The sequence below is a fragment of the Rhineura floridana genome, chromosome 2 (genome assembly GCF_030035675.1).
Source record: "Rhineura floridana isolate rRhiFlo1 chromosome 2, rRhiFlo1.hap2, whole genome shotgun sequence".
In the NCBI taxonomy this organism is placed as follows: domain Eukaryota; kingdom Metazoa; phylum Chordata; class Lepidosauria; order Squamata; family Rhineuridae; genus Rhineura; species Rhineura floridana.
Window position 1 is genome coordinate 130,334,921 of NC_084481.1, and position 27,112 is coordinate 130,362,032.

General features: G+C 42.9%; 2 protein-coding genes across 9 annotated transcripts in view; one reads left to right on the forward strand and one right to left on the reverse strand.

Annotated features, from left to right (window-relative positions):
* The window catches only part of ELP4 (elongator acetyltransferase complex subunit 4), a 307,806-nt gene extending 302,244 nt beyond the window's left edge, over positions 1–5,562 (reverse strand). For 2 of the 4 annotated variants that reach the window (XM_061610546.1, XM_061610547.1), the window contains exon 1: positions 5,242–5,466. In XM_061610546.1, the coding sequence (XP_061466530.1) occupies positions 5,242–5,419 (178 nt within the window). In that variant the 5' untranslated portion in view covers positions 5,420–5,466. Of the gene's footprint in view, positions 1–5,241 lie in introns of all 4 variants that reach the window. The other 2 variants (XM_061610549.1, XM_061610548.1) reach the window with 2 other exon arrangements.
* The window catches only part of IMMP1L (inner mitochondrial membrane peptidase subunit 1), a 72,492-nt gene continuing 50,435 nt past the window's right edge, over positions 5,056–27,112 (forward strand). For 2 of the 5 annotated variants that reach the window (XM_061610550.1, XM_061610554.1), the window contains exon 1: positions 5,056–5,577. The gene's annotated coding sequence lies outside the window, so the exon portion shown is untranslated. Of the gene's footprint in view, positions 5,578–5,624; positions 5,948–27,112 lie in introns of those variants that run through there. The other 3 variants (XM_061610551.1, XM_061610553.1, XM_061610552.1) reach the window with 3 other exon arrangements.

The following is a 27,112-nucleotide window of genomic DNA, read 5'->3' on the forward strand; positions in this document are numbered from 1 at the left end:
GACCCCGGCCTTGAGGGGCCCTGGTCCCTGAGGTTATGGGCTGTCTGGGGCACTAGGACATGTGTCTGCTCCTCCTGCCCGATGTATCTAGTCCTGCTGGAGGGCTGACTAGAGGGTCCCTTGTGGTGTGTCCTCCTTTATTTCTTCGTAACGGGAGGAGGTTGAGCAGCCGTCTGACCCGACAGGGGAAGAGGTGGGCTCGCCATAGGTTGAGCTGACTGTGCGAGCGAGGAGCCAGGCAGCTCGGCCGCATCCTGTTTAGAGGCCATGAGAAGGAGTTATGGTAAGGTTGCTGACTCGCTGACCAGATAGCCTGGGAGGTGGAATGGCCACCCAACAAAATGACTGGGTGCAAAAGCAAAAAGGCATGCTCTGCCCAGTACCGCAGTTGGTAAGAGGTAGCATCATTATGTTTGAGTGCCCCAAAGGTTTGCTCTGCCCAGTACTGCGATTGGTATGGGGTGGTAGCATAACGTCTGAGTGGCAGCCAACGTTTGCTCTGCCAAGTACCGTGATTCGTATGGGGTGGTAGTATATAATGTCTGAATGCTGACAATGGCTCGCTCTGCCCAGTACCACAATTGGTATGGGGTGGTAGCGTAATGACTGAGTGCCAATCCAGGCCTACTGTGCCCAGTACCGCGATTGGTATGGAGTGGTAGCATAAAAAACTGACTGTTGGTCAACCTTTCACCCTCGGCTTGTGGAGGCTTAGGATCCGAGGTATAAACAAGATCTGCTCTGCTCACTACTGTGATTGGTATGAGGTGGAGCTACATTATACAAAAAACTTGACTTGTATTCCTATTTCATCCTATTAGCTTATTCACATTCTTTTCATAATTATCTTTATTTACTTTTAATTTTTTTTAAATTATTATTATTATTTTAACCAGGAGGGGGCGCTGCAGGCTGAGCAACCTATTCCTTTCCTATTCCATGGGAAGCGGTTGCGGTGGTCCGCCAGCCAGCTGAAGGCTGGGGGGGCGGAAGCAGCGGTCCCGTCAGGTGGCTGCTTGGCGGGCCAGGACACCAGCAGCAGAGCGGGCTGCGTGCTGTCACGCAGGACCCGCTGGCCGGCTGCACGCTCCGAGCGGCTGTGCTGGCCCTGCTGGGCCGCCTAGTGCCGGTGGGGTGTGAAGGACCCACTGGCCAGCTGATCGTTGGGTTGCTACTGAGTGGACAAAGCCGCAAGTGGGAAGTCGATCGCCCAGCCGGTGGGTCCCAGGTGATGGCTGCAGCTGCAGCGAAGAGTGGATTCTGCCTGCTGGCAGCTCCCAGCGGCAGCTGTGGCTGCAACAAGGAGCACAGTCGCAGGAGAGAGGGGCTGCTACTGCTCTGCCCCGGTAGGGCAGCAGAGAAGCGAGGCAGAGAAAGCCGGTAAGGCCGCGGAGAAAAGGCGGGAAAGGAGGGGGCCTCCAAGGGTAATAAATTGGGTAACCCCCCTTGCTAGACGGAAAGAGCTGGGTCGGGCTCCCACACACGTGGCCTCAGCGGAGCCTGACAAAATGGCGCCTTTTCGCGCCAAAACTTTAAATAACTTTAAAAGGAACAAAACCTTTAAGGCTTAAATGGGCTAAAAAGGGCTAAAAAGGGGCCAGAAAAGAAGAAGGGGGGAAGAATCTCCATCCCCCTTGCCCCTAAATAAAAGGGAATTTAACCCCTAGGTAAGAACTCACATGGAGAGTAGTTCTGATGCGTCTGCCTTGGACCAGGACAGGAAATGAACTGGGGTCTGTAAGCCAGCGACGCCCCCTCAGACTGCAAACATCAGCACATTTCCTGTCCTTGGACCAGACAACAGACTACCACCTATGTGATGGACTGGCATCCAGAGAAAATGGAAATTCCTAAGTACTATGTAAACTAAAGAACTATATAGGAATGAGTACACTGGTGAGTGAAAATACTCTATCTGAAACAGACTAGTAAAAGACTTCGTATTAAATATTTATATCTGGGATCTCCAAACAGGAACATGATCATCAATGGCAAACAACACTGTCTAGGGGTAGATGTCAGATTAGAACCAGAGAGACCATTCTAAATCTTTACGCAATCATGAAACTCATTAGGGAACATTGGACTAGTCACATGTATTAACCTATCCTACCCCACATGATTGGGGACCAGCATGGACTACCTTAAACTCCTTGTGGAAAGGCAAATAAAATTAAAAATAAATGAATACATACAATTTTGTAAGCTAATGTCTCTAGCTTGGATCTATACAAAGCAAAATGAATTTCACTCCTATTAAAATCAATGCGATTGAAGCATTCCATAGATTTCAATGGGTCCAAGTTCAACAGTGTACTCCTATATGTATCTGTTCAGAAAGAAGTCTTGTTGAGCACAATGGAGCTTACTATCCAGGTAAATCAGTATAGGATTACAGCCTAATTTAGTCTGGATGCAATCCATTGTTTCACAACAAAAGCTATCTTTTTTTTTTTGTATAACGTAAATACCAAATCTGTTGATAATTATCATTTGATGTTCTCACAACATTAAAGCTTTAAGAATACTTGACAAAATTTGATCAGTTAGTTAATCAAACCGTTTTAAGTGGCCAAATACCTAACCCTATTTACAATTATTTTTTAGAAAGTTGGTTTAAACCAGGGATGAGGAATCTATGACTCTTCAAATGTTGTTGGACTCCGGTTAATGTAGTCCACAGTCAGAGATGATGTGAAGGCCACCAGCTCCCCAATCCTGGTTGAAATATTGTAACGCGCTTTGCATGCATTAAGCAACATTGCCTGGAAGAATTAATAATCAGACAGAGTACATAACATTGGAAAAGGCCAATTGTATGACAGATCCTTATATTTTAAAAGGCACAAACAAATACTTGCCACTTGTAATTTATTCAGGTATTCAAACTACCTGCTTAAAATTGCTAATCTCAGAATAGAGGAGCTCTCCTTAAACTCATAAGGTTTAATTTCCAGTATGTAAAACTGGAAAATGCAAAAAAAGTCATTAAAATATGTGCTGAAACATGTCAGCACAAAATACAAGAGAAAATGTAAGTCTGTTTCCTAGTTATAGCACATATATAAGTTGGTGAAAGAGGGTGAAAGAGACAGCTTTATCTATTCTCCATCCCCACCCCCATGACTCTGCTGTATCAAAGCCTAGAAAATGAAATTTGCATCTCAACTCCATTGCTTGCAAATAAGTTTCATTGATATCTCTTGGAATTGATTCTGAATTATGTGTTTTAGGGCCACATGTGAAATTAAATGCCCTCATAATGAGAAGTACCAGCCCTTGTGCTCCAGAATGGCAGGGAGAATTCCAAAATGAACTTATCCCACCAAAAAAGGAGGAAGTGGATGAAGAATACAAAAATTTAAGTAGAAGTAAGCACTACAATAATATAACATTTGGGTACAGCCATTGACATCTGTAAAAACAGTTCAGCCAACCATTTCCCTGTTGAACTAGCATTATCAACTACTCCCTTCCCAATGATGATAAATAAGGACTGAATCAGTGATAGTTGTTCATTTCCTTTCTTTTCTGTCTGAAATAATGGTCTGCTTGTCTAACCTAGCATAGTGGTGATGTAAAACAAACCACCCATGGTCTGATTAGCCCCTGAAGGTGTTCGGAGATGTGAGAATTATATGCACACCTGAAAAATATTGAACTCACTCCCAGCCAACCTAATACATAACCAAATCTGTGCACTCACAGATTCATTTACATTGGAATTTTAGAGTGAGAGCCACATATTGTTTAGCACATGACATTTTCACATATATGGAGCCACACATGTCTCTTCTGTCTGAAATGGAAATGCAGAAAAGCAACCACAAAACTGGAATAGCACCACTGACAGGAGAAAAAGGAAGAAGAAATCCAGGTGCTAGAAATGTACTTTATTATAATCCCATCACATTTTGGAAAATTCCTTCTTCAATGGAACATTTTTAATAATAATTCTCACATCCAAGGTATACTTCAGTAACGTTTGTTCTCACTAAGTTATCACTCCCTTTCTCCTAGGTCCTTCCTCTTAAAAAGAGGCAAGGAGTGGAATTGCCCACAAGAGTAACATCCTACTTTTAAACCAAACTCCAAACACAATTATGTACATGTCCCACTGATTTTTAGTGTAATTACTAAAAAGTGAGGACCAAATTTATATGATCAAAGTGATATACTGCACACATAACCTGAGTGGCCTTAAGCAACATTTTTACAACTGAACAGTTACTGTTTTATCCATAAGTTGCATACATCCCACACTTCCTTTAGAAGGTTCTAAGTGGCTGACATGAGATCCCTTAAGTTTCCCCAGCAGACACATCAGGCCCAAACCACTACATTATGTTTATTTTACACAAAGCTCCCTTGAGAGCTTTGGCTATGAAGCAGGATGCACACGTTTAAAAACAAACAAAAGCATGCACTATTTTTATACATGGCCAGTCGCCAACATTTAACCCATTATTTTAAGTAGTTTTACAACAACACAGGCACAGTAGGCTGAGATGGCCTGCAGATTGAAATTGGTGTGCATTGCACCAATCACATGGGCATGCTGAATATTGTGTTCAATCAATTTGTAGCTTACTTGTATATGCCCCGAGGCATCAGATTGTTTCTTTTTCATAGGACTGAGCAAAGTCTATCCAAAACTTTTGTGAGGGATGCTTTCTATTCATCCATGCTTTGATGTGAGCAAGCTTGCTGGTCATGCTGTCCTTATGCAGGACATCAGCGAAAGGGCGAGCGAGCGGGAAAGGAGCGCAAGAAGGCCAGCCAACCGGCATCTAGCGTCCGATAGGTGCAACTCTCTTAAAAGACTGTCTCCCTTCCTCCACGTCAGCCCCAGGCTCAACGCTCCTCCACGTCAGCCCCACACTTGCATGCTCTCCTCGAGCTTTGCAAGTCTCTTTTGGCGACTTCCTTCTCTCTGGACATTGGAGAATGCCACGGCTCAGAGAGGAAGGCAACAGAACCGGATCCGACACCCGGATCCGTCCCTGCCGGAAGGAATGCCCTCCGTCCCTTGCTGTCTCTTTGCCTTTCTCCATAGACTGACCAGGCGGAGGTTCAGTCATGAGGAAAGCGGTGGGGTTGGAGGGCTGCTCACGCTGCTGAAGGAGCTAAGCAGTCCCTCCCTTCCCCCGCGTAGGCCAACCACGAAACCCGCACAACAATTGGCTGGGGGAGTAGGGGGGATGTGTCTGGAAGAGCCTCTGTAGCGCTGCCGGCACCAACCTAGCACATAGTCCAGAGAAGGGACCCCGCTGGAAAGCAGGAGCTGCCCGTGCCGCACCGACGGCCGGGTGCCCGGCAAAACGGCCAAGCGGGCACCTCCGCCGTCCGGCCCTTTCCTTTGGAAACTCGTCGTGGGTCTTTCACTCCGCGTCAGCCCGCCGGTCGCCAAGGCCGCCATCTTAGCTTCTGCGCCGTTGACAGGGAAGAGACGATTGAGGCGGAGGAGTGGCGCGGGAAGAGCGCTAAGCCAATAGAAAGGCCGGTTGTTGCCAGGCGCAGTGGCTTTAGCTGGGGTAGGTAAAGAACATCCGTTCCCGTGGCTGCTAGCCCAAGGAGGTGAGTGAATATAGAGGGGCGATTCAGTTCTTGAGCCTGTCAATAAGCTGAGTTGTTGATAGCGCCTTGTTTCCGTTGGAGAGGGAGTGAAGAGTCTCTCGGCCTTTTCCCGGAAAGGGGATACTTTTTTCCCCGACGAAGCGTTTTTGGAAATTATTTTTTCCCTCTCTTCCCGCTAATTGACAAGGACCTTTCCTAGAGTTGTGGAGAACTATGGCGTAAAAATTCTCTGCTACCTGCGCCCAGTGGGTTGGAGGCCATTCGTCTCATTCCATCCACCTGGCTTGTGAGAGCTGAACTTTGAGGCTAGTGCTCTGTGCCTACGTGCTTGAGAGTAAACCCCACTGGTCACCGTGGGGTTGTCTTGAAAGTAAGCATGCCTAGGAACGGGCAGCACGGAAGAATCATTTACTTGTAATAGTTCCCGCTAAAATGAGTGGGACTTACTGCCAAGAAAACACGCTTAGGCTTGGAGGGTACGATGTCAAATTAGACCGATGTCGCTGCTACCCCGTGTGTGTTACCGAACAGTGCTCGTAAGGCCAGTTGGGAAGACATTGGGGTTTAATCAATTAAGACTGCAATTCTGTGCAGAGATTTTTCTGAGGGCTTAGGGGTAGAAAAAGAGGAAGGCCAAACAAGAGATGGATTGATTCCATAAAGGAAGCCACAGACCTGAACTTACAAGATCTAAACAGGGTGGTTTATAACAGATGCTATTGGAGGTTGCTGATTTATAGGGTCACCATAAGTAGTAGTTGACTTGAAGGCATATAACAACAAGGGGTACATGACTTCAGGTTTTGATGCATGATAAAAAAAGCTGTATTAGTTCTCCAAGATTACTGCAGAATACCATTCTTATCACTTGCTTTACTTTTTATTTATTTTAGTTAGTTAATTAGTAAACTTATATCCCACTTCTCCTTCCAGACCTTTACTGTGGAGGACCTATTATAACTTACATAGATACCAATTTAAAGTGCTGTATGCAGCAGCTGAATCCATGGCTAGTTGTTTGGATACAGCATTCCATCATGCATATTGGGTTCCTTACTCCATTGTAGACCATGGAGGAAGGGGCTTTTTTGTGGTACCGTGGAAAAAAAATCCCGATCCAGAGTGTGAATCACTGTACTTTTATGACTTGCTTTGCAGAGCAATTGAAAGAGCCTTCCAATTGCATTTGACATATGAATTTGCTGTGAACTGAACTGAACCTGGGCTTTATTTTGGCTTGTCAGCTATGCATATCTTCTGTCAAAGTCAGTACAGTAGTGAAAGTGAGCAGAGACAGACAGTTATGGAGTTCTGGCAAAAATGTTATAGATCTGTGATAAAATATTTCATTCACAGATATGGCTTCTTCAGAAGATTATCAGCTGTCTCTTCTCATCAACACTTTCCCTGTGGCTCTCAGTTTGGACATTTGTGACTGCTGGGAACCTTAGGATCTATGTTGCCCTTATTTAAGTAGGAAGCAGAAATAGTTTTAATAAGGATCAGTGGAAGGCAAGAACTAAAGGTATAGCAACTTTAAATCGGTTTATGCAGTCCAGAAAAGAATAACGATGTAACTGCATTTCATGAAGCCCAGTCCTGTGGCTATTTAGTCAAAAGTATGTTCCACTGAATTCAGTGGTATAAGCAGGTGAGCACTGCCTGCCGCCTTAATTTTGTTCACACCATCTGCTACCTGTTATCATGTCTTTCCAGGTGCAAAGCTCGCCATTGGGGCCAGAGATGAGGTAGCAATGAGCAGGCTCCTTTGAAGATAGGAGAGGCCTTCTGTTCAGTGAAGTCACAGCCAGCTCCATGCATCTCTGTGGTTGCCAGAGATGTACATTCCTACACACATTGGCCTAATACATGCAATCTTTAGGACATACTTTTGAGAAAGAAAGGATGTTACATTATCTAACATATGCACACTGCAATATAGTTGCACTTTCTAGAAACACAATTACAATGGCAGAAGAATGTACCAGGAGACTTGGGAATTTTAACTTTTAAAAATTATACCAATGGTGCTGTAGTTGTATGAGTAATATATGATGGTGGAATCGATTTCTTCCTGTACTTCTGTGTAAAATCTCTCCAATTCCTCTTCTGCGTTTGCCATCGGAGAATAGACTTGGATGATGGTTCTGTTGATAGGTTTCCTGTTTAATCTCATTGATATAACTCGCTCAGACCTTGCGTTGTAGCTCCTAATTGTTCTTGCTGCATCACTTCTCACTATTAAAGCAACCCAATTTCTTCTTCATTTCTCATTTCCTGCATAAAATATTTTGTAGTTGCCTGATTGAAAATGTCCCATTCCCGTCCATTTTAGTTTGCTCACTGGACCAAGTATTGTAATGTTGATGTGTTCCATTTCTTGCTTGACAATTTCTAACTTTCCCTGGTTCATGCTTCTCACATTCCATGTTCCTGTTGTGTGCGTCGTACAACTCCGGACTCTCCTTTTGCATCTGTGCGTATCAGTCTCTGGGCTTCCTTTCGGCTTTGACCCAGCTGCATCATTAGTCACAGTGCTACTCATACTTGTCCTTTGTTCTTCCCCAGTAGCTCGTTGAGTACCTTCTGACCTTGGGGTCTCATCTTCCAGCACTATCTCATGTTGCATTTTGGATACTCTGTTCATAGGGTTTTCATGGTAAGATATATTCAGAGGTGGTTTAGCATTGCCTTCCTCTGTGTTTGGATGCATCTTAGTCTGGTGTTTCAGCTTTAACCATTCTGCCTTGGGTGCCCCTGCTAGGAGTCTAGCCTCTGGGTCTAGACTCCTGACAACATTGCTCTTAGCTTCTTCAACACTCTTAAACCCCCTCACCACGTTAAGGTGTGCATCCTAGAGTACAGGAAGAAATTGATCACACACCAAAACAAGATGGATTGGAATGCAAAAGTAGGGAACAGAGAAGAATTAGGAATTGTGGGGAAATGGGGCCTAGGAGACAGAAACGAAGCAGGAGAAAGACTTAGTGAATTCTGTGAAGCCAATAATTTCTTTCTTGCGAACACATTTTTTGAGCAACCAAAGAGACAACTGTACACGTGGACATCACCAAATGGTCAGTATAGGAATCAAATTTATTATATAATTGGTAGCAGAAGATGGAGAAGTTCCATACTTGCTGCAAAAACAAGACCAGGAGCAGACTGCGGTACAGATCATGAACTGGTCGTATCGAAAATCAGAGTAAAGCTAAAGAACAACAAAGCAATCATAATGCCAAAATACAATTTAAATAACACCCCAGAAGCATATAAATATCAAATAAGGAACAGTTTTGAGGCTTTAAACTTAGTTGACAGGGAACCAGAAGAACTATGGAATGAAGTCAGAGACGTTATCAGGGAATAATGCAAAAAGACAATACCTCTAGTTAAAAAGAGAGAAAGACCTCAATGGATGACTGAAGAAACTCTTAAAATGGTTAAAGAGAGAAGGAAAGCAGAAGGAGAAACACAGTCAGAACCCTAAATGCAACAAAGCGACTAGTACGTAGAGACAAAGAGAATTATTACAATAGTTACTGTATAGAAATAGAAGAGGACAACAAAAAGGGTAGAACAAGAGCCCTGTTCTAAAAGATTAGAGAAATGAAAGGAAAATTTAAACCAAGAGTTGTGATGTTGAATAATCAATGGGAAGACACTGACCAACCGAGATGAAATAAAAGGAAGATGGAAGCAATACACTGAAGAACTCTATAAAAGAGATGCCAGGATGACAGATTCATTCACAGAGGAACCGTATGATGAAGAACCAGAAATTTTAGAATGTAAAGTGAAAGCTGCTTTTACAATTCTTGGAAGAAACAAATCACCAGGAATAGATGGCATACCAATAGAGTTGCTACAAGCTACTGAGACTGAATCTGTCTAAATTTTGACAAAAATCTGTCAAGAAATATGGAAAACTAAACAATGGCCCACAGACTGGAAGTGTTCCATATACATCCCAATTCCAAAGAAAGGGGATCTCAGTGAATGCAGTAATTATCGAACTATTGCCTTAATATCTCATGCAAGTAAAGTAATGCTCAAGATTCTACAACAAAGGCTCTTGCCATATATGGAGCAAGAAATGCCAGACGTCCAAGCTGGACTTAGAAAGGGAAGAGGCACCAGAGATCATATAGCAAACATACGTTGGATAATGGAATGGACCAAGGAATTTCAGATGTAAATCACCTTGTGCTTTATAGATTACAGCAAAGCCTTTGATTGTGTAGATCATGAAAAACTATAGAATGCTTTAAAAGAAATGGGGGTGCCACAGCCTCTAATTGTCCTGATGCACACCTATACTCTGCACAAGAGCTACTGTAAGGACCGAATGTGGAGAAACGGATTGGTTCCCCATTGGAAAGGGTGTGAGATGGGGGTGTATTTTATCATCCTATTTATTTAATCTATACGCAGAACATATCATACGGAAAGCGTGATTGGACCAAGATGAAGAAGGTGTGAAAATTGGAGGGAGAAATATCAATAATTTAAGATACCGTACTACTAGCACAAACCAGTAATGATTTGAAATGAATGCTGATGAAAGTTAAAGAGGAAAGCACAAAAGCAGGACTACAGCTGAATGTCAAGAAGACTAAAGTAATGACAACAGAAGATTTATGTAACTTTACAGTAGACAATGAGAACATTGAATTTGTCAAGGATTATCAATACCTTGGCACAGTCATTAACCAATATGGAGATAATAGTCAAGAAGTCAGAAGAAGGCTAGGACTGGGGAGGGCCGCTATGAGAGAACTAGAAAAGGTCCTCAAATGTAAAGATGTATCACTGAACACTAAAATCAGGATCATTCAGACCATGGTATTTCCGATCTCTATGTATGGATTTGAAAGTTGGACAGTGAAAAGAGTGGATAAGAGAAAAATCAACGCATTTGAAATGTGGTGTTGGAGGAGAGTGTGATGTTCCTGTATTAATGTATATATGGTAAGTGTTGGTTGTTTAGAAGATACATGGTAAGTGGAGTGAAAGAGGGGGAGTGAATGGGCAGTAGAATGTGAGATGATTGGCTGAGTGTTTAAAATGGCTGAATGTATAAAAGGAAGAGTGAGAGTGGAATCTGGGGGGGAGAAGAGAACTGAGTGGGTTGCTTGGTGGGGTTTAGAGAGTTGTTTACCAGGAGGGAGGTGGAGTTCGGATTAGTATTGAGTAAAACCATATGCTTATGTGCCTTAAGAAGAAATCTTGTTAATCTTGTTAGCTTTGTTATCTGTAATAAATACTTAATTTGGTTTACCAAAGGCCTGATCCTTGGCTGGGGTTTCACAGACCAGAAGGGAGGGTAAGGTAATGACCAAGGCTGAAGGGGAACGGTAACAAATGGTGGCAGCGGTGAAGAGAATAACAATACCAGTATTCAGAGTCTCTGGGAATACTAGTATTGGGACATTACTGGTGGTTGCCTAGCAGGGGGATCTGTTGAGATCTGTGCTAGAGCAGGGAGAGAAACCATAAGAGAGAGCGGTCCGGACTGGTGGAGTCCCTGGTGGTGCCTAGTGACAGGCAGTAGCCACGCGCAGGTAGGAACCTGACAGGGAGAGCCAGGGAAGGACGCCTCACAGAGAGCTTTGCAGATACCTGGACTGCGAAAAAGACAAATAATTGGGTGTTAGAACAAATTAAACCAGAACTATCGCTAGAAGCTAAAATGATGAAACGGAGGTTATCATACTTTGGACACATCATGAGAAGACAGACAGGCATCAACGGGTGGCATTGGGGGAGGAGGTTTCAGACCCTTGGCCTCTCAATTGTGGAGTACCACAGGGTTCTATCCTCTCCCCCATGCTATTCAACATCTATGTAAAGCCGCTGGGGGCCATCATCAGGAGATTTGGGCTGCAGTGTCACCAATATGCGGGTGATACTCAGCTCTATCTCTCGTTTAAGTCCTCACCAGAGTTGGCTGTGGATACCGTGTCCAAGTGCCTGGAATCCGTAAGTGGATGGATGGGAAGGAATAGGCTGAAGCTAAACCCCGATAAGACCGAGGTGTTGCTCGTGGGAGATAAGAGAAGGTTGGGAGATATAGACCTGGTGTTCAATGGGGTAAGATTACCCCTGAAGGACCAGGTCCGCAGCCTTGGGGTCGTTCTTGACTCCCAGCTGTCCATGGAGGCTCAGGTCTCGGCAGTGAGCCGGGCAGCTTGGTATCAACTCCATCTGATACGGAGACTACAACCCTACCTTCCTGCCCATCTTCTCCCACGGGTGATACATGCCCTGGTCTCCTCTCGCTTAGACTACTGTAATGCGCTCTACGTGGGGTTGCCCTTGAAAACGGTCCGGAAATTACAGCTGATACATAATGCAGCGGCACGCTTGATTAAGAACAGCCATCACCGTGATCATATCACTCTGGTGCTAGTAGATCTACACTGGTTACCAGTTGTTTACCGGGCCCAATTCAAGGTGCTGGTGTTGACCTTTAAAGCCTTATACGATTTCGGCCCAGTTTATCTGAAGGAGCGCCTCCAGCATCACCAACTATGCCACCTGACAAGATCAGCCACACAATTTCTTTCTTTCTTTCTTTCTTTCTTTCTTTCTTTCTTTCTTTCTTTCTTTCTTTCTTTCTTTCTTTCTTTCTTTCTTTCTTTCTTTCTTTCTTTCTTTCTTTCTTTCTTTCTTTTGTTTCATTTTTAAACCGCCCATAGCGAATAGCTCTCTGGGCGGTGTACAAAAAGATTAAAATACGGAATATCACAATAAATAAACAGCAAACAAAAAAGATTTAAAATTATAACATTAAACGCTTAAAATGCCTGGGAGCATAGCCAGGTCTTAACCTGGCACCGAAAAGATAGAAGCGTCGGCGCCAGGCGTACTTCTTCGGGGAGGCTGTTCCACAGTTCGGGGGCCACTACAGAAAAGGCCCTAGATCAAGTAACTGTTCTCCGGGCTTCCTGATGGGTTGGTACCCGGAGGAGGGCCTTAGATGCTGAGCGAAGTGACCGGGTTGGTTCATAGCGGGAGAGGCGTTCCACAAGATACTGCGGTCCCACGCCGTGTAAGGCTTTATAGGTCAAAACCAGCACCTTGAATCTGGCTCGGAAGCAAATGGGTAGCCAGTGCAAACGGGCCAGAACAGGTGTTATATGCGCTGACCGGCTGGTCCCCGTCAGCATTCTGGCTGCTGCGTTTTGCACTAGCTGAAGCTTCCGAACTGTCTTCAAGGGCACCCTACGTAGAGCGCATTACAGTAATCCAACCTAGAAGTTACCAGAGCATGAACAACTGAGGCGAGGTCATCCCTGTCCAGATAGGGGCGTAGCTGGGCTACCAACCGAAGGTGGTAGAACGCATTCCTTGCCACTGTGGCCACTTGCGCCTCAAGAGACAAGGAAGGATCGAAAAGAACCCCAAGACTACGAACCTGTTCCTTCAAGGGGAGTGTAACCCCATCTAGAACAGGGTAAACATCCACCATCTGGGCAGGGAAGGCATTCACCAACAGTGTCTCAGTCTTGTCTGGATTGAGTCTCAGCTTATTGGCTCTCATCCAGTCCATTATCGCGGTCAGGCAGTGATTCAGCACATCCACAGACTCACCTGTAGAAGATGAAAAGGAGAAATAGAGCTGCGTGTCATCAGTGTACTGGTGGCAACGCACTCCAAAACTCCTGATGACGGCACCCAGAGGCTGCATGTAGATGTTAAAAAGCATGGGGGACAAAACCGACCCCTGAGGGACTCCACAATGGAGAGTCCAAGGTGTCGAGCAATGTTCCCCAAGTACTACCTTCTGGCGACGATCCGCCAAGTAGGAGCGGAACCACTGCCAAGCAGTGCCTCCAACTCCCAACTCCGCGAGTCTCCCCAGAAGGATACCATGGTCGATGGTATCAAACGCCGCTGAGAGATCAAGGAGAATCAACAGAGTCACACTCCCTCTGTCCCTCTCCCGACAAAGGTCATCGTACAGGGCGACCAAGGCTGTTTCAGTGCCAAAACCAGGCCTAAAACCGGATTGAAACGGATCCAGATAATCGGTCTCATCCAAGAGCACCTGGAGTTGACCGGCGACCACCCGCTCCAGAACCTTGCCCAAAAAGGGGACATTAGCCACCGGTCTATAATTGTTCAAGTTATCTGGGTCTAAGGAAGGTTTCTTTAAAAGAGGTCTCACTACTGCCTCCTTGAGACTACTAGGGACTACTCCCTCACTCGAGGCATTTATCACTTCCTTGGCCCAGCCGGTGGTAGTAGTCCTGCTAGCCTTCACTAGCCAAGATGGACAAGGATCTAGAGCAGACGTGGTCGCTCGCACCAATCCAAGCACCTTGTCCACTTCCTCAAGCTGCACCAACTGAAACTCATCCAATAATGAAAGACAAGACCGTGTTCTGGACACTTCAATGGATTTGTCTGTCATAACATCGGAGTCTAGGTCCCTACGGATGCATGCGATTTTATTTTGGAAGTGCCCTGCGATGTCGTTACAGCGAGCTTCAGATGTTTCAATGGTATCTAGAGGACCAGTATGTAAGAGTCCTCGTACAACCCTAAAAAGCTCTGCAGGGCGGCAGAGAGACGTCCTGATAGAGGCAGCGAAGTGGGACTTCTTCGCCGCCCTTACCGCTTTTATAGACGACTTAGTAGAGGCACTTACCAAAGCATAACTGCATCCTGGTGGGACCTTCTCTCGGTCCCACCAGGTAAAACAGCTAGGCTGGTGCGGACCAGAGAGAGGGCATTTTCAATTGTGGCCCCCACCCTCTGGAATTCCCTTCCTTTCGACCTTCGCCATGCCCCCTCCTTGATAGGCTTCCGCCGAGCCTTGAAGACCTGGCTGTTCAGGCAGGCCTACGGGATCGCTGGGGTGGGTTAGTTTTTCATGCTGTTGATTAAATGTAAGAGGGGTGATTAGTTTAATTATTGAGTGTGGTTGTATTGGTTTTATATTGTATTTTTATTTTATTATGTTAATGTACGTCGCCTAGAGTGGCCATTAATTCGACCAGATAGGCGACTCACAAATAAAATTTTATTATTATTATTATTATGATTCATTAGAAAAGATAATAATGCTTGGAAAAACTGAAGGGAGTAGAAAAAGAGGAAGGCCAAACAAGAGATGGATTGATTCCATAAAGGAAGCCACAGACCTTAACGTATAAGATCTGAACAGGGTGGTTCATGACAGATGCTCTTGGAGGTTACTGATTCATAGGGTAGCCATAAGTCGTAGTCGACTTGGAGGCACATAACAACAACATGATGGTGGGAGTCATAGCATGGACATCACAACAGGATAAATAGTTTGACTGCTTATTCACATTATTTCCTAATTAACTATTATTAGTTTTCAGTAACTATGCTTAATGAATTTAAAATATAAACATCCCAAAAAGATTAGGATAGAAAATAAAATTCTGTTTTATTTTTACTTGAACAGTACATAAAATAAAGATAATTTACGTTAATCTATTAGAAAACAATGAATGCTAATGCTGTATTTGTCTTAAAGTGGTGTATCTTACTTCATCACTAAAACTGTCAAAGGAACTTTATATATGCAGTATTTCTCAGTTTTTATTTAAATATCTGTTGATTCACAAAAGTGATTTGATGGCTTTCTGGATGAACTTTGAAAGGGATAGAACTGATGAACCCACTAATATTTTCTACCTTTGCCAGTAATAAAAGTTTCTGTACTTACGGTTTGGGGAATGATACAGTTTTAGGTAGCAGCAATATAAACCTTTCTAAGGAGAGGAGATTAGAAAATAATTCTCTAAGTAGCGTATGGACAAGATGAAGATGGTCGTAGAAAGCCACTATGAACAAGCAATATCTGTGCTAGAATTGGTTATGTACCTGGTTTCATAAAGTACTTTTATTTTGATTTTTTAATATATCAGTTGCTTTGTACTTGAATAAGAAACATGCATGTAACTTTTGATATATAAAATTATATCAAATGTATAAACGAGCAACATAAAAGGGGGTGCCTAAACCTTCTAGTGCCCTCCGTAAGGCGAAGCATCTGACACTGACTTTTTTTGTATCCCTAGTTAAGACTTTGCTATTTGCTGAGGCATTTTCAGTAGAACTTTAGTCTGAATTGCTTTGGTTCCTTAGTTTTATGGGTTTTTTACCGTGCTGTTTCTTTATCAAGGTATTTATATTCTAAATATTATATTTATGTTGTGTTAGTTATTTTCACATGAAGAGTGGTTAAGAAATATTTTAAGAATATAAGAAGAGCCCTTCTGAATCAGACTGAAGGCCCATCTAGTCCAGCATCCTGTTCTCACAGTGGCCAACCAGATGCTTCTGGGAATCCTACAAGCAGAATATAAGCACAATAGCACACTCTCCACTTGTGCTCTCCGGTAACTGGTATTCAGAGGCATACTACTTCTGATACAGGAGGTAGTGCACAACCATCATGGCAAGTAACCATTGATAATCTTATCATTTATCAATTTGCCTTTTAAAGCCATCCAAGTTGGCCGTAGCAAATTCCATAAGAGGAGGAGCATGTATGACATGCTAAAATAAACTGTGGCTTATCTCATTGCCGAACAGCAGCAGGACTGGAGCAGGAGAAAAGCAGTTGCAATCTCCTCTCTAGGAGCGATCACGCTAAGCCATGGTTTGGCTTAGTGTTATGTGTGTCACTCTCAAAGTAACAGTAAAAGGTTGGACAGACAGGACTTACCATTGCAAAAGCCATGCAGGTTCTGCTTCGGCAAGACTTGCTTTTTACCAATTTGTAATCCAACCAATCTGTAATTTCCTGGATACCTTTTAAAAATTAGTGTCACATTGGCCACTTCCCAGTTATTAAGTATGGAAGCTGATCTATTTATTTTTATATTTATTTAATTTATTAGTCTCCCATCTGGCTGGTTATCCAGCCACTCTAGAGACAAGTTACATATTTGTGTTAGAAGATAAGCAATTTTACACTTACGTTTTTAGGAACTCTTGTGTGGATACCATCTGGACCTAGTGATTTGTTCATTTTTTCATTTGTCAATAAGGCTTTGGTCTCTTGCCACCACTATTTGCCTCTAATGCTGTCAATCCTGAGAAAGTTAATTTAGGCACAGGAGTCTGCTCTACATCTTCCACATTGAAGAGAGATGCAAATAATTCAAACACTTTTGATGTACTAAATGTATTTAATTTTTTACCTAAATGTTTTTAATAATGTGTTGCTTGATTTGTTGTTGTTTTTGCATCCCTTATTGTCTGCTTAGATTATTTTTGACAAAATGTGTGTACCTTTTGTTCTCATTTGGACAAGACTTCAGTTTGTTGATGGAAGTCTTCTTGCCTTGTGAACCACAGTGGCATCCTTTTGGCCTTGGTGATACTTTTCCTGATCTGCAGTATACATTCTGCAGTACGCATTCTAACATGAGCATCTGTGATAGGTTAATGAGAATGGGCCAATACATTCCAAAGTCAGACTGTAACTAGGTACAGGTTATAAGCTGCTTTTTAGCATTATATATTATATAGAGAGAGTTCAAGGACACATTCCAGCCAGGCAAAAATGCTGGAGGAGGGGTGTGGCCTGGGGAAAAAGGTTGTGACTGGGGAGAATCCCCAGAACACCTGTGTGATGCTTCCTCTCTTCCTTCAAGTATCTCCTCAAAATCCACCTTTGGTACAAACCCTAGTTCTCATGCCTTACCTTAACTGAGGCTGAAACTAAGCCTAAGCACTTGTAATGGAAACAATCGCATATTGCGTCCCCTTCATGTGTTGTTTCCCTTGTCTTTGGGGTCATGGACCTGTTCTCTGTAAACTGCCATGCACCCTGATCAGGACCGGCGCCACAGGGCGGCCAGATAGGGTCCTGGCCAAGGGCCCCTGAAGGGCCCCTCAGGGGTGGGAGGGTAGCGCTCCCTGCCATGATCCATGGCAGTGTCAGCTCCCAACCCTGCCACAGATCAGAGACGAAACTCGCAGGCACCCCCTAGTACCGCTCAGGCCTGCAACTCCCGTATGCATGCCCGACCTACTTCTCCTTTGAAGTAAGTGCTGGCTGCGCTGTGGGTGCAAGCCTGCCATCAACCAAGATGGCGGCCAAGGTTTCCATAAGGGTCTAATGCCCCTGCTGCCATCTTGGTTGATGGCAGGTATGCACATTCATAGCACCTGTGTGCCATCAACCAAGATGGCACATATCTTCAAAGTGCTGGTTTTGACCTTTAAGGCCTTAAATGGCCTTGGAACTGTGTACTCAAGGGACCGCTTACGCCCATATGTTTCTAGCCTGGATTTATCGACCTCTTTTCTCCTCTGTGTGCCTGGAATGAAAGAAGTTAGATTGTCAGGCACGCGGGAGAGAGCCTTTTCAATTGTGGCTCCCAGACTTTGGAATTCCCTGCCCCAAGAAGCCCGCTTTGCTCCCTCCCTGATGGTCTTCTGGAAACTTGTAAAAACAATTTTGTTCTGGAGAGCCTTTGGTTGGGACTGACAGGTCAGCCTGACACTTTTAAGTTTTTTATCTTTTATTTTTATCTTTTAAGTTCTTTTATTCTCACCTTCTTATATGTGTATGCACATATATACATGTTTTATGTTTGTATGTGTATGCATAATGCATTTTATGTATGTATGTGCTTAATGCATTTTATGTATTTTAATAGTATTTTATACATTTTAATTTACTGTAATATTTAATGTTTTATTGTGTATTTTATTGTATATTTTATTATATATGTGTGCAATTTTATTGTAGCCGCCCTGAGTGCCCTATTGTAGGGTAGAAGGGCGGGATAGGAATATTTTAAATAAATAAATAAATATGGCAGCAGAGGCATCAGCCCTTTAGGGGAGTCTCAGCCACCATCTTGGTTGATGGTAGGCATGTGCGTACAGCCTGGGCAGCATTCACTTCAAGGGAAAGGTAAGTAGGTGTGGCATGCGTCGGGGGCCAGGGCACGTTGGTGCCCAAGGGCTGTGGCATGCGTGGTGCCAGCCCTGACTCTGATGCTGCTGAACAAATGGATAATAGAAGTTTCTCCATATTCAGTGGAACTTACTCCCAAGTCAGTATGCATACTATTACAGCCTGAAAAGCTGATTCTTTTGATCTTGAAGACCGTGGCTGTACTCTGTGGTGCTTCAAGTCAGTTGTAATATTTTCTGGTACAGTACTTGGCACAACCCATCCAAATTATTAGTTGCTCATATAGTGAGTGTTAAGGCTGTAGTGTTCTCCTTTTTCTTTTTTTAAAGTCTCATAATTTCATGAAAAATACATGGATTTATATGTTTTTATAAGGGCCAACTTAATTATAGTGGCTGTATTCCAGGAAGACAGAATGGTGTGTACAAGTAGCACTAGTCTACAATCTGCTATGGAAAATGAAAGTTCCCTGAGCAAACTTAATGTCTTCCATCCTATTGCTGGGGCTATGGATTGCGGCCATATTGTACAAACAATAGATGGAATTGTGTAGCTGGGTCTTTCTGGGAAGCATCCCAAAGAAAAACAGAGAGCATAGATTAAAATAATTATTGCTGACTTCTAAAAGCTGCCTGAATATTAAAAAGGAACACAAAAAGAAATGCATACTATTATTACCAAGGCTTTAATAATATAATATAAATGATATAATCCTTGCATGGCTGGAATCAGTTGAATAGAAAATTAGGAATTTTGGTGCTGGGAAATTCTCTCAGAATGAACTATGTATTTGTATGTTATAGAATTGATAGGGTCAATTCTTGTCTAAGGCTGCAATCTAATGCACACTTACCTGGGAGTAAGTCCCATTGAACCCAATGCAGCAGCTTACTTCTGAGTAGACATGTACTGGATTGCAGTCTAAGCTGATTTTCCTATAAACAGAAGTCTAGTGGCATCTTGAAGATCCTCCGTGACGCAGAGTGGTAAGTGGCATTAATGCAGGCGAAGCTCTGCTCACGGCCGGAGTTTGATTCCAACGGAAGGAGGAAGTCGAATCTCCGGTAAAAGGGGTCGAGGTCCACTTAGCCTTCCATCCATCCGTGGTTGGTAAAATGAGTACCCGGCATATGCTGGGGGGTAAAGAAAGGTCGGGGAAGGAATTGGCAATCCCACCCCATATATACGGTCTGCCTAGTAAACGTTGCAAGATGTCACCCTAAGAGTCGGAAACAACTCGCACTATAAGTGCGGGGACACCTTTACCTTAGTGTCATCTTAAAGTCTTAAATCTTAAATTTAGGCTGCAGTCTCATACACACACACACACAAAATACCTATGAGTGAACTCATTGGGGCTTACTTCTGAATAGCCATGGATGGGTTATTATGGCAGGAGCTTTTATTGATTACATCAGATGTGTATGGTTTTCCCATGTGTTGGGCACTATCCTGTATTCCTTTCCATATATTTTAAGAAGGAATGATTAGTTTTGTTTTAATTTATTTATTTATTACATTTATGTTTCATCTTACCTCCAAGGAGTTCAGGGTGTTGTGATGACTCTCCACTTCCACATTTTATCCTCACAACAACCTTGTGAGGTAGGTTAGGCTGAGAGACTGTGACTGGCCTGAGGTTAACCAGTGGGTGTTATGGCTGAATTGGGATTTTAATCCTGGTGTCCCATGTCCTAGTCCCATACTCTAACCTCTGTACCGCATTGGCTATAAGGAGCACAGAAACTGAGCCCTATACTTATTTCTCATTTTAGTGACTTCCAAAGATCAAACTTCCAAGAATCAAACTAAGGAAACAATGATATCTCATGTATCAAGGTTGTGGAACCATTGTTGTGGTATTGGCACTAGTATGTAGTACTACTACTGCAAGTGCTTTAAAAGCTGATTACACATAAGTTGTTACCATGAAGCTCAATTCAGCTGGAATTCTGTACATGCTCCAAGATAGTGGGTGTAATTTGGCTTTGAGCAATGAGGGTGTCATTTTGATAGACCAGATAATGCTTCTTTGGTGCATGCCAGTGTTGATCCCAGCATATGCCAGTCATAGGCAGGAGGTTGTAATTGTCCAATTGATCCCTGAAACGTATTATCATATCTAATACAAGCAGTGCCTATAATTCAGCCAGTAATCATCACTTATGAGTTAATGGATGCCAGCCAGCCTACATATCCTGCCTTGAATAAATCCAGTGTCCTGTTTTATATTTTCTGAAGAAGGTAAAGCTCAGCCCCTTTCAGGGTGGACAGCAGCACCTTATAAAAATAAGATTTGATGGGTGGGATGCCCTTGTGCCTTTACTTTAAGTCCTCTTGCAGATAACATAGCCAGTATCACTCTGGCTAACCCTGGACATCTCATCAACTGTGCCTTGTGTTATGTAAAGATAACTCGTGTCCAGCCCTGACCTTTGTGAAAAGCTTTTTTCAGATTCAGGTTTACTTTCATCACAAGTTTTTCCTACGCACATTACTTTCACAAGCTGTTAAGGTTTAGGCGATGACACCTGATGGCTGTTCCATGCTGTTGTTTTTCAGACATCCTACCCCATGGTTGCCCACAGGATCTGATTTGTTTATCTCCCTTTGACTTTAGCTAGATCTATTTCTGCTCTTCTCTTCCCCATTTCCCCTTGCCTCTGAACTGTGTGTGTTATTTTCTTATTTGGATTAGTCAGATACCTTCTGCAGGGAACACCCACTAGTGTCTTTCTAAAAGGAAGATTTTTCTATTTTTGAACTAGGTTAACAGGGACAACAGAACCCGAATTAACCAACATTAAAATTCAAACAAAGTGGTGGGAAATACCCTAACCTTTTCAGGGTTGTGACGGATGAGGTTTCACCTTTGGGAGTCAGTGAATTAGTCCCACTATCTCCTTCAAGTAAGTGGATCCCAACCCAGGTCTCTTTTGACAACCCAAGAGGAATTGTGCCTGACTCTCGAATGTAGATTCTTGCCCATTTAGTGACTCTGTATCTCTAGGTTATAGTAAAAATCTAGCTTTTTGTCTCCCCTTTTTCCCTATTCCCAGGACTGATAAATATTAAGGTCTTAAATATATTACTGAGAGCCAGTGTGGTGTAGTGGTTTGAGTGTTGGACTACAACCTGGGAGACCAAGGTTCGAATCCCCACATAGCCATGAAGCTCACTGGGTGACCTTGGGCCAGTCATTGCCTCTCAGCCTCAGAGGAAGGCAATGGTAAACCACCTCTGAATACCGCTTACCATGAAAACCCTATTCATAGGGTCACCATAAGTTGGAATCGACTTGAAGGCAGCCCATTTTTCAAATATATTACTTCTTTCCAGTTTTTTTCTCTTTCCTTACTCTCACATCTCAGGACACCAGGAAAGATATCCCTTTCCTTTCCTGGTTCTCTCTCTCTGTAGCTAAGCTGGGTCCCAAAGGCTCTGCTTCTTTCCATATAAGGCAATTCACTACCTTCAGCCTTCTCCTTCCCTGTCTCCATAACAGCAACTAAGCATGTGGACCAGCCAGTTAATATGGGATGGGTAGCCTGTGTAATGTGTTATTAATTCTTTTTTATTCTGTATATTTCTGTAAAGGCATTTCAAATCAGAAAAGCCATGTTCTTTACTTTTAAGCCATATTATAATTGTAACCCTGATGTGGCTATTACTGGCTCTCCAGAGAAAGCACACTGATAATTTTCTATTGATCACTGCTAATTTACCCTAAGTAAGCAAGCTAGTTATAACCAGTACAATTCTGGCTGTAGCTCGCAACAGTCTCTAGTAAAGTTCCCAAGAGTAATATTTCTAAGTTCCTATATTAACACTTTCCATGAACATGTGTAAGATGTGGCTTCATGGGCATGTGTGTATAGATATAGAAGCAGATCTGGTAACAATGTGAAGCAGATCTCTATGAGATAAAGAAGCATGAATCATTCTATGATTCTGGGTATGCTTTAAGTTGGATTCCTGCATTGAGCAGGGGGTTGGACTCGATGCCCTTATAGGCCCCTTCCAACTCTGCTGTTCTATTATGCATACTTTCTCTTTTGCCTCTTCTTTGAATGTTTGAACTGGCTTACAGTCACCTTATGAGAGATGGTTAATTGAATGTTAGAAAGTATGACCTGCTTGGCACCACATGAGTCCCTGGGAAAGATGGGAGTCTGGGACCTGATGCGACGTCTCCAGATCTTTCCCCACTGATATGCATAGTTTTTGTCTCTCAGGCAATAAGGTACTACTGGTTTGTTTGTTTTTTTAATTTATAGGAGGGAGGGAGAGTATGTGTCTCATAGGTAGCTTTCTGAGTGAAAACAGAGCGGAACTGTAGAAACTGTCCAAGAACAGACTTCCTTTCCCCCCACCCCCATCAAAGAGTTAGTAGTACTTTAATGCTAGAAGAGGAGCCTGCTCATTTAGAAGTTTTATTTACAGTTAAGTGGTATACACATTTTGTTAAATAAATAAACAATAGTGGCAGAAGCGTTGGGGAGAAGGAAGTCTAAGAGCAAGAAAGGAGGGGTTGGGCTTCTGCTGCAAGGAATTTATACACATGGCTAAAATTGTATCTATAGTTCTAGAGCTCAAATCCTACTTTAAATTGGAATGATGTGCTGTGATGGAAGAAAAATGTGCTTTGTAGAAGCTTTGATTTGACTTCACAGCATCTCTCTGGCCAGTCAAAATCAGCCTGTGTACCAGTTTCAGCAATAAGCTAAAGCAAGAGGCCCCTCAATAGAGCATGCAGCATTACCAAGTCTCAGACCAATAGATAACTAGAATAATGTTAATAAAGTACATATACAATTAAAAGGAAAAATTCAAACCACAAACATAATATAATGCGATACAAATGCATATGGCAAACAAGATGGCTGTGTATCAGTAGGAATAAGTGAACAGAAAACTGTCCCGGTAAGTTAAGCAAACAATATGAAACCTGCAAACAGAAACACTAAGCAGTCCAAATTCTGTATATCGGTTGAATGAATTCCATATAGCAATAGAACTAATTTGCCAAAAAACCCATAATATATTTTTGTTTCTGTACTTCTCCAGAAAGTACTGTGATGGATGCCGTCCAAGCTTGACTCACCCCAAGACATCACTGTAGCCTTCCAAAAAATCCAAAGCAAAACAAAATTATCCAAAGGAATAATTATCCCACCAATATGTCAAACATCTCTAAAAAAGGGGGCACTGAAATTTGAAAGGGAGGTAACCAAAGGCTGTTCATCTTCACAGTATCTCTCTGACCAGTCAAAATCAGACTGTGTACCAGTTTCAGCAGTGACATCTTTAAGTGCCCTAAACTGCTGTGCTGTTCCGCAGTAGACATTACTGACATCAACAACATGGTGAGAGTGTGGTTGCCCCCCCCTTCATGCAACATGGGTGGGGACTGGATGTTCTGAGAGCTGCAGATTGGTCTCTTGTACTTTGGTACCCAAGCCACTTGGTGAGCTTCTTGGTGAAGGAAGACAGGGATGTTATGCATTATTGCAATAATATCCGTGTTCAATAGTAAGCCTCACTCACATTGTATGATGTGACAAAATATATAATAGCATGGGCAAACAGTGATAGATTAGCATAAGTAGCTGCTTATTTAAATAAGATTTTCAAGCTGTCTTCCATGCTTTTCAACATCTATGTGAAGCTGTTGGAGATGTTATCCAGGGATTTAGATAATGGTGTCTTCAATATGCAGATGATACACGACTGTATCTCCATTCCATCAGACCTAGGTGAGGCTGGGCCAGTGTCTGGAGACAGTAATAAGCTGAATGAGGACCCAGAAACTGAATCCTTACAAGACAGAGGTATTGTGGGCAGGAGATTTCCATGTCCAGGAGCTGGGAAGATGGCCCCAACTTCTGGATGGAGTTGAACTCCCCCTGAAGGAACATGTGCTTCATGTGCCCCCTGAAGAAACATGAGCTGAGGAATGCTCCTGGATCTAATATTGTCACTTGACTCAGTGGTAATGAGTGTCTTTTCCTAGCTTCTGCTGGTTTACCAGCTTTGGCCATTCCTGAACAAGGATAGCTTGACCTCCATTATTCACACTCTGGTAACTTCATGATTAGTCTATTGCAATTCTGGAGCATAACAGCTGCAAAGTTCTTAAATGGGGCAAAAAAAAGGGATCATATAACACAGAACCTGAAAGAGCTGCACTGGTTGCCTGTTAACTACCAGGCCCAATTCAGGGTGTTGACACTAATATATATAAAGCAGGTGTGGGGAACCTTTGGGCCTCTAAATGTTGCAGAGCTACAGCTGCCATCATCCCTGGCTGTTGGTTGTGCTTCCTATGACAGATGGGAATTGTTGTTCAGCAGAGCCAAAGGTTCCCTACTCCTGATATAAAGTCTTAAATGGTTTAGGACCCAAGTACTTAAAGGAACATCTGTCTCAGTATCTGCCTACCTGAGCCGAGAGACCTTCAGGGGAGTCCTTGCTTGTAGACCCATCTACAAACATCATGTTGTGAGATGTCATGGGGCAAGGCCTTCTCTGTTGTGGCACCCTGGATGTGGAATGCCCTCCTATTGGAGATGCAGTTGGTGCCCACATTAGTAGTCTTCTGTAAACAACTGAAGGCATATCTTTTTTTGTTGGGCTTTTGGGTGTTAGGAGTTCAAACGTTTGCTGTTGTTCTGACTTGATTATGATTGTAATGGGTTTTAGAAGATTTTAAAAAAGAATTGTCACATAATGTATATTTTTTTTACTGTTTTGTTTTGTTTTGTTTCCCCCCTCCATATACCAGATCCTCACTGGATGAAGGTTGGGTTAATAATAATATTAATAATAGTATAGTATTTACAGTTAAGGCACAAAAATCCTGTGGAAGCTTTTTCCTGTGCAGGATTGCTTTACCTCTGATGAGCTCTGCCAATTTCAGTCTGAAATTGAGCAGAAATCTCTAACAATAGTATTTACACTTTTAAAAACACTACAACAGAAGCCTAAATTGTAGCATGCTTTAACCATTTTAGATGTAAGAGTGTTAAACAATTATAGAAACAACCAAATTGAAGAATATTTCCTTTCTATTAAGATATGTCAATGGAAATCAGAAGACATCTTTGTTGTTTGGTCATCATTCAGATGAATGTGATCAAACAAATTATCTCTGAGAAGAATTCCATAAATGGCTCCATAAATAGTTATTTTTCTGAATTAGAACCAACACAGTGATTTTAAGGCCTTGGAAATTCCAAGAACCCAGAATGTAACACATTTCCTCCAGTATATTTCCTTTACTAATGGCCTGACTAGCAGTTGAATGAACTAGGTTATTTGCCATTATTCAGTAAGAGAACTGCTGTTCAGAAAAACAGGCTATAAAATTTTACTGCAGGATAGCACAGTTCATTATGCATATAAGAACATAAGAAGAGCCTGCTGGACCAGGCCAGTGGCCCATCTAGTCCAGCATCCTGTTCTCACAGTGGCCAACCAGGTGCCTGGGGGAAGCCCGCAAGCAGGACCCGAGTGCAAGAACACTCTCCCCTCCTGAGGCTTCCGGCAACTGGTTTTCAGAAGCATGCTGCCTCTGACTAGGGTGGCAGAGCACAGCCATCATGGCTAGTAGCCATTGATAGCCCTGTCCTCCATGAATTTGTCTAATCTTCTTTTAAAGCCGTCCAAGCTGGTGACCATTACTGCATCTTGTGGGAGCAAATTCCATAGTTTAACTATGCGCTGAGTAAAGAAGTACTTCCTTTTGTCTGTCCTGAATCTTCCAACATTCAGCTTCTTTGAATGTCCACGAGTTCTAGTATTATGAGAGAGGGAGAAGAACTTTTCTCTATCCACTTTCTCAATGCCATGCATAATTTTATACACTTCTATCATGTCTCCTCTGATCCGCCTTTTCTCTAAACTAAAAAGCCCCAAATGCTGCAACCTTTCCTCGTAAGGGGTCGCTCCATCCCCTTGATCATTCTGGTTGCCCTCTTCTGAACCTTTTCCAACTCTATAATATCCTTTTTGAGATGAGGCGACCAGAACTGTACACAGTATTCCAAATGCGGCCGCACCATAGATTTATACAATGGCATTATGATATCGGCTGTTTTATTTTCAATACCTTTCCTAATTATCGCTAGCATGGAATTTGCCTTTTTCACAGCTGCCGCACACTGGGTCGACATTTTCATCGTGCTGTCCACTACAACCCCGAGGTCTCTCTCCTGGTCGGTCACCGCCAGTTTAGACCCCATGAGCGTATATGTGAAATTAAGATTTTTTGCTCCAATATGCATAATTTTACACTTGTTTATATTGAATTGCATTTGCCATTTTTCTGCCCATTCACTCAGTTTGGAGAGGTCTTTTTGGAGCTCTTCGCAATCCCTTTTTGTTTTAACAACCCTGAACAATTTAGTGTCATCAGCAAACTTGGCCACTTCACTGCTCACTCCTAATTCTAGGTCATTAATGAACAAGTTGAAAAGTACAGGTCCCAATACCGATCCTTGAGGGACTCCACTTTCTACAGCCCTCCATTGGGAGAACTGTCCGTTTATTCCTACTCTCTGCTTTCTGCTTCTTAACCAATTTCTTATCCACAAGAGGACCTCTCCTCTTATTCCA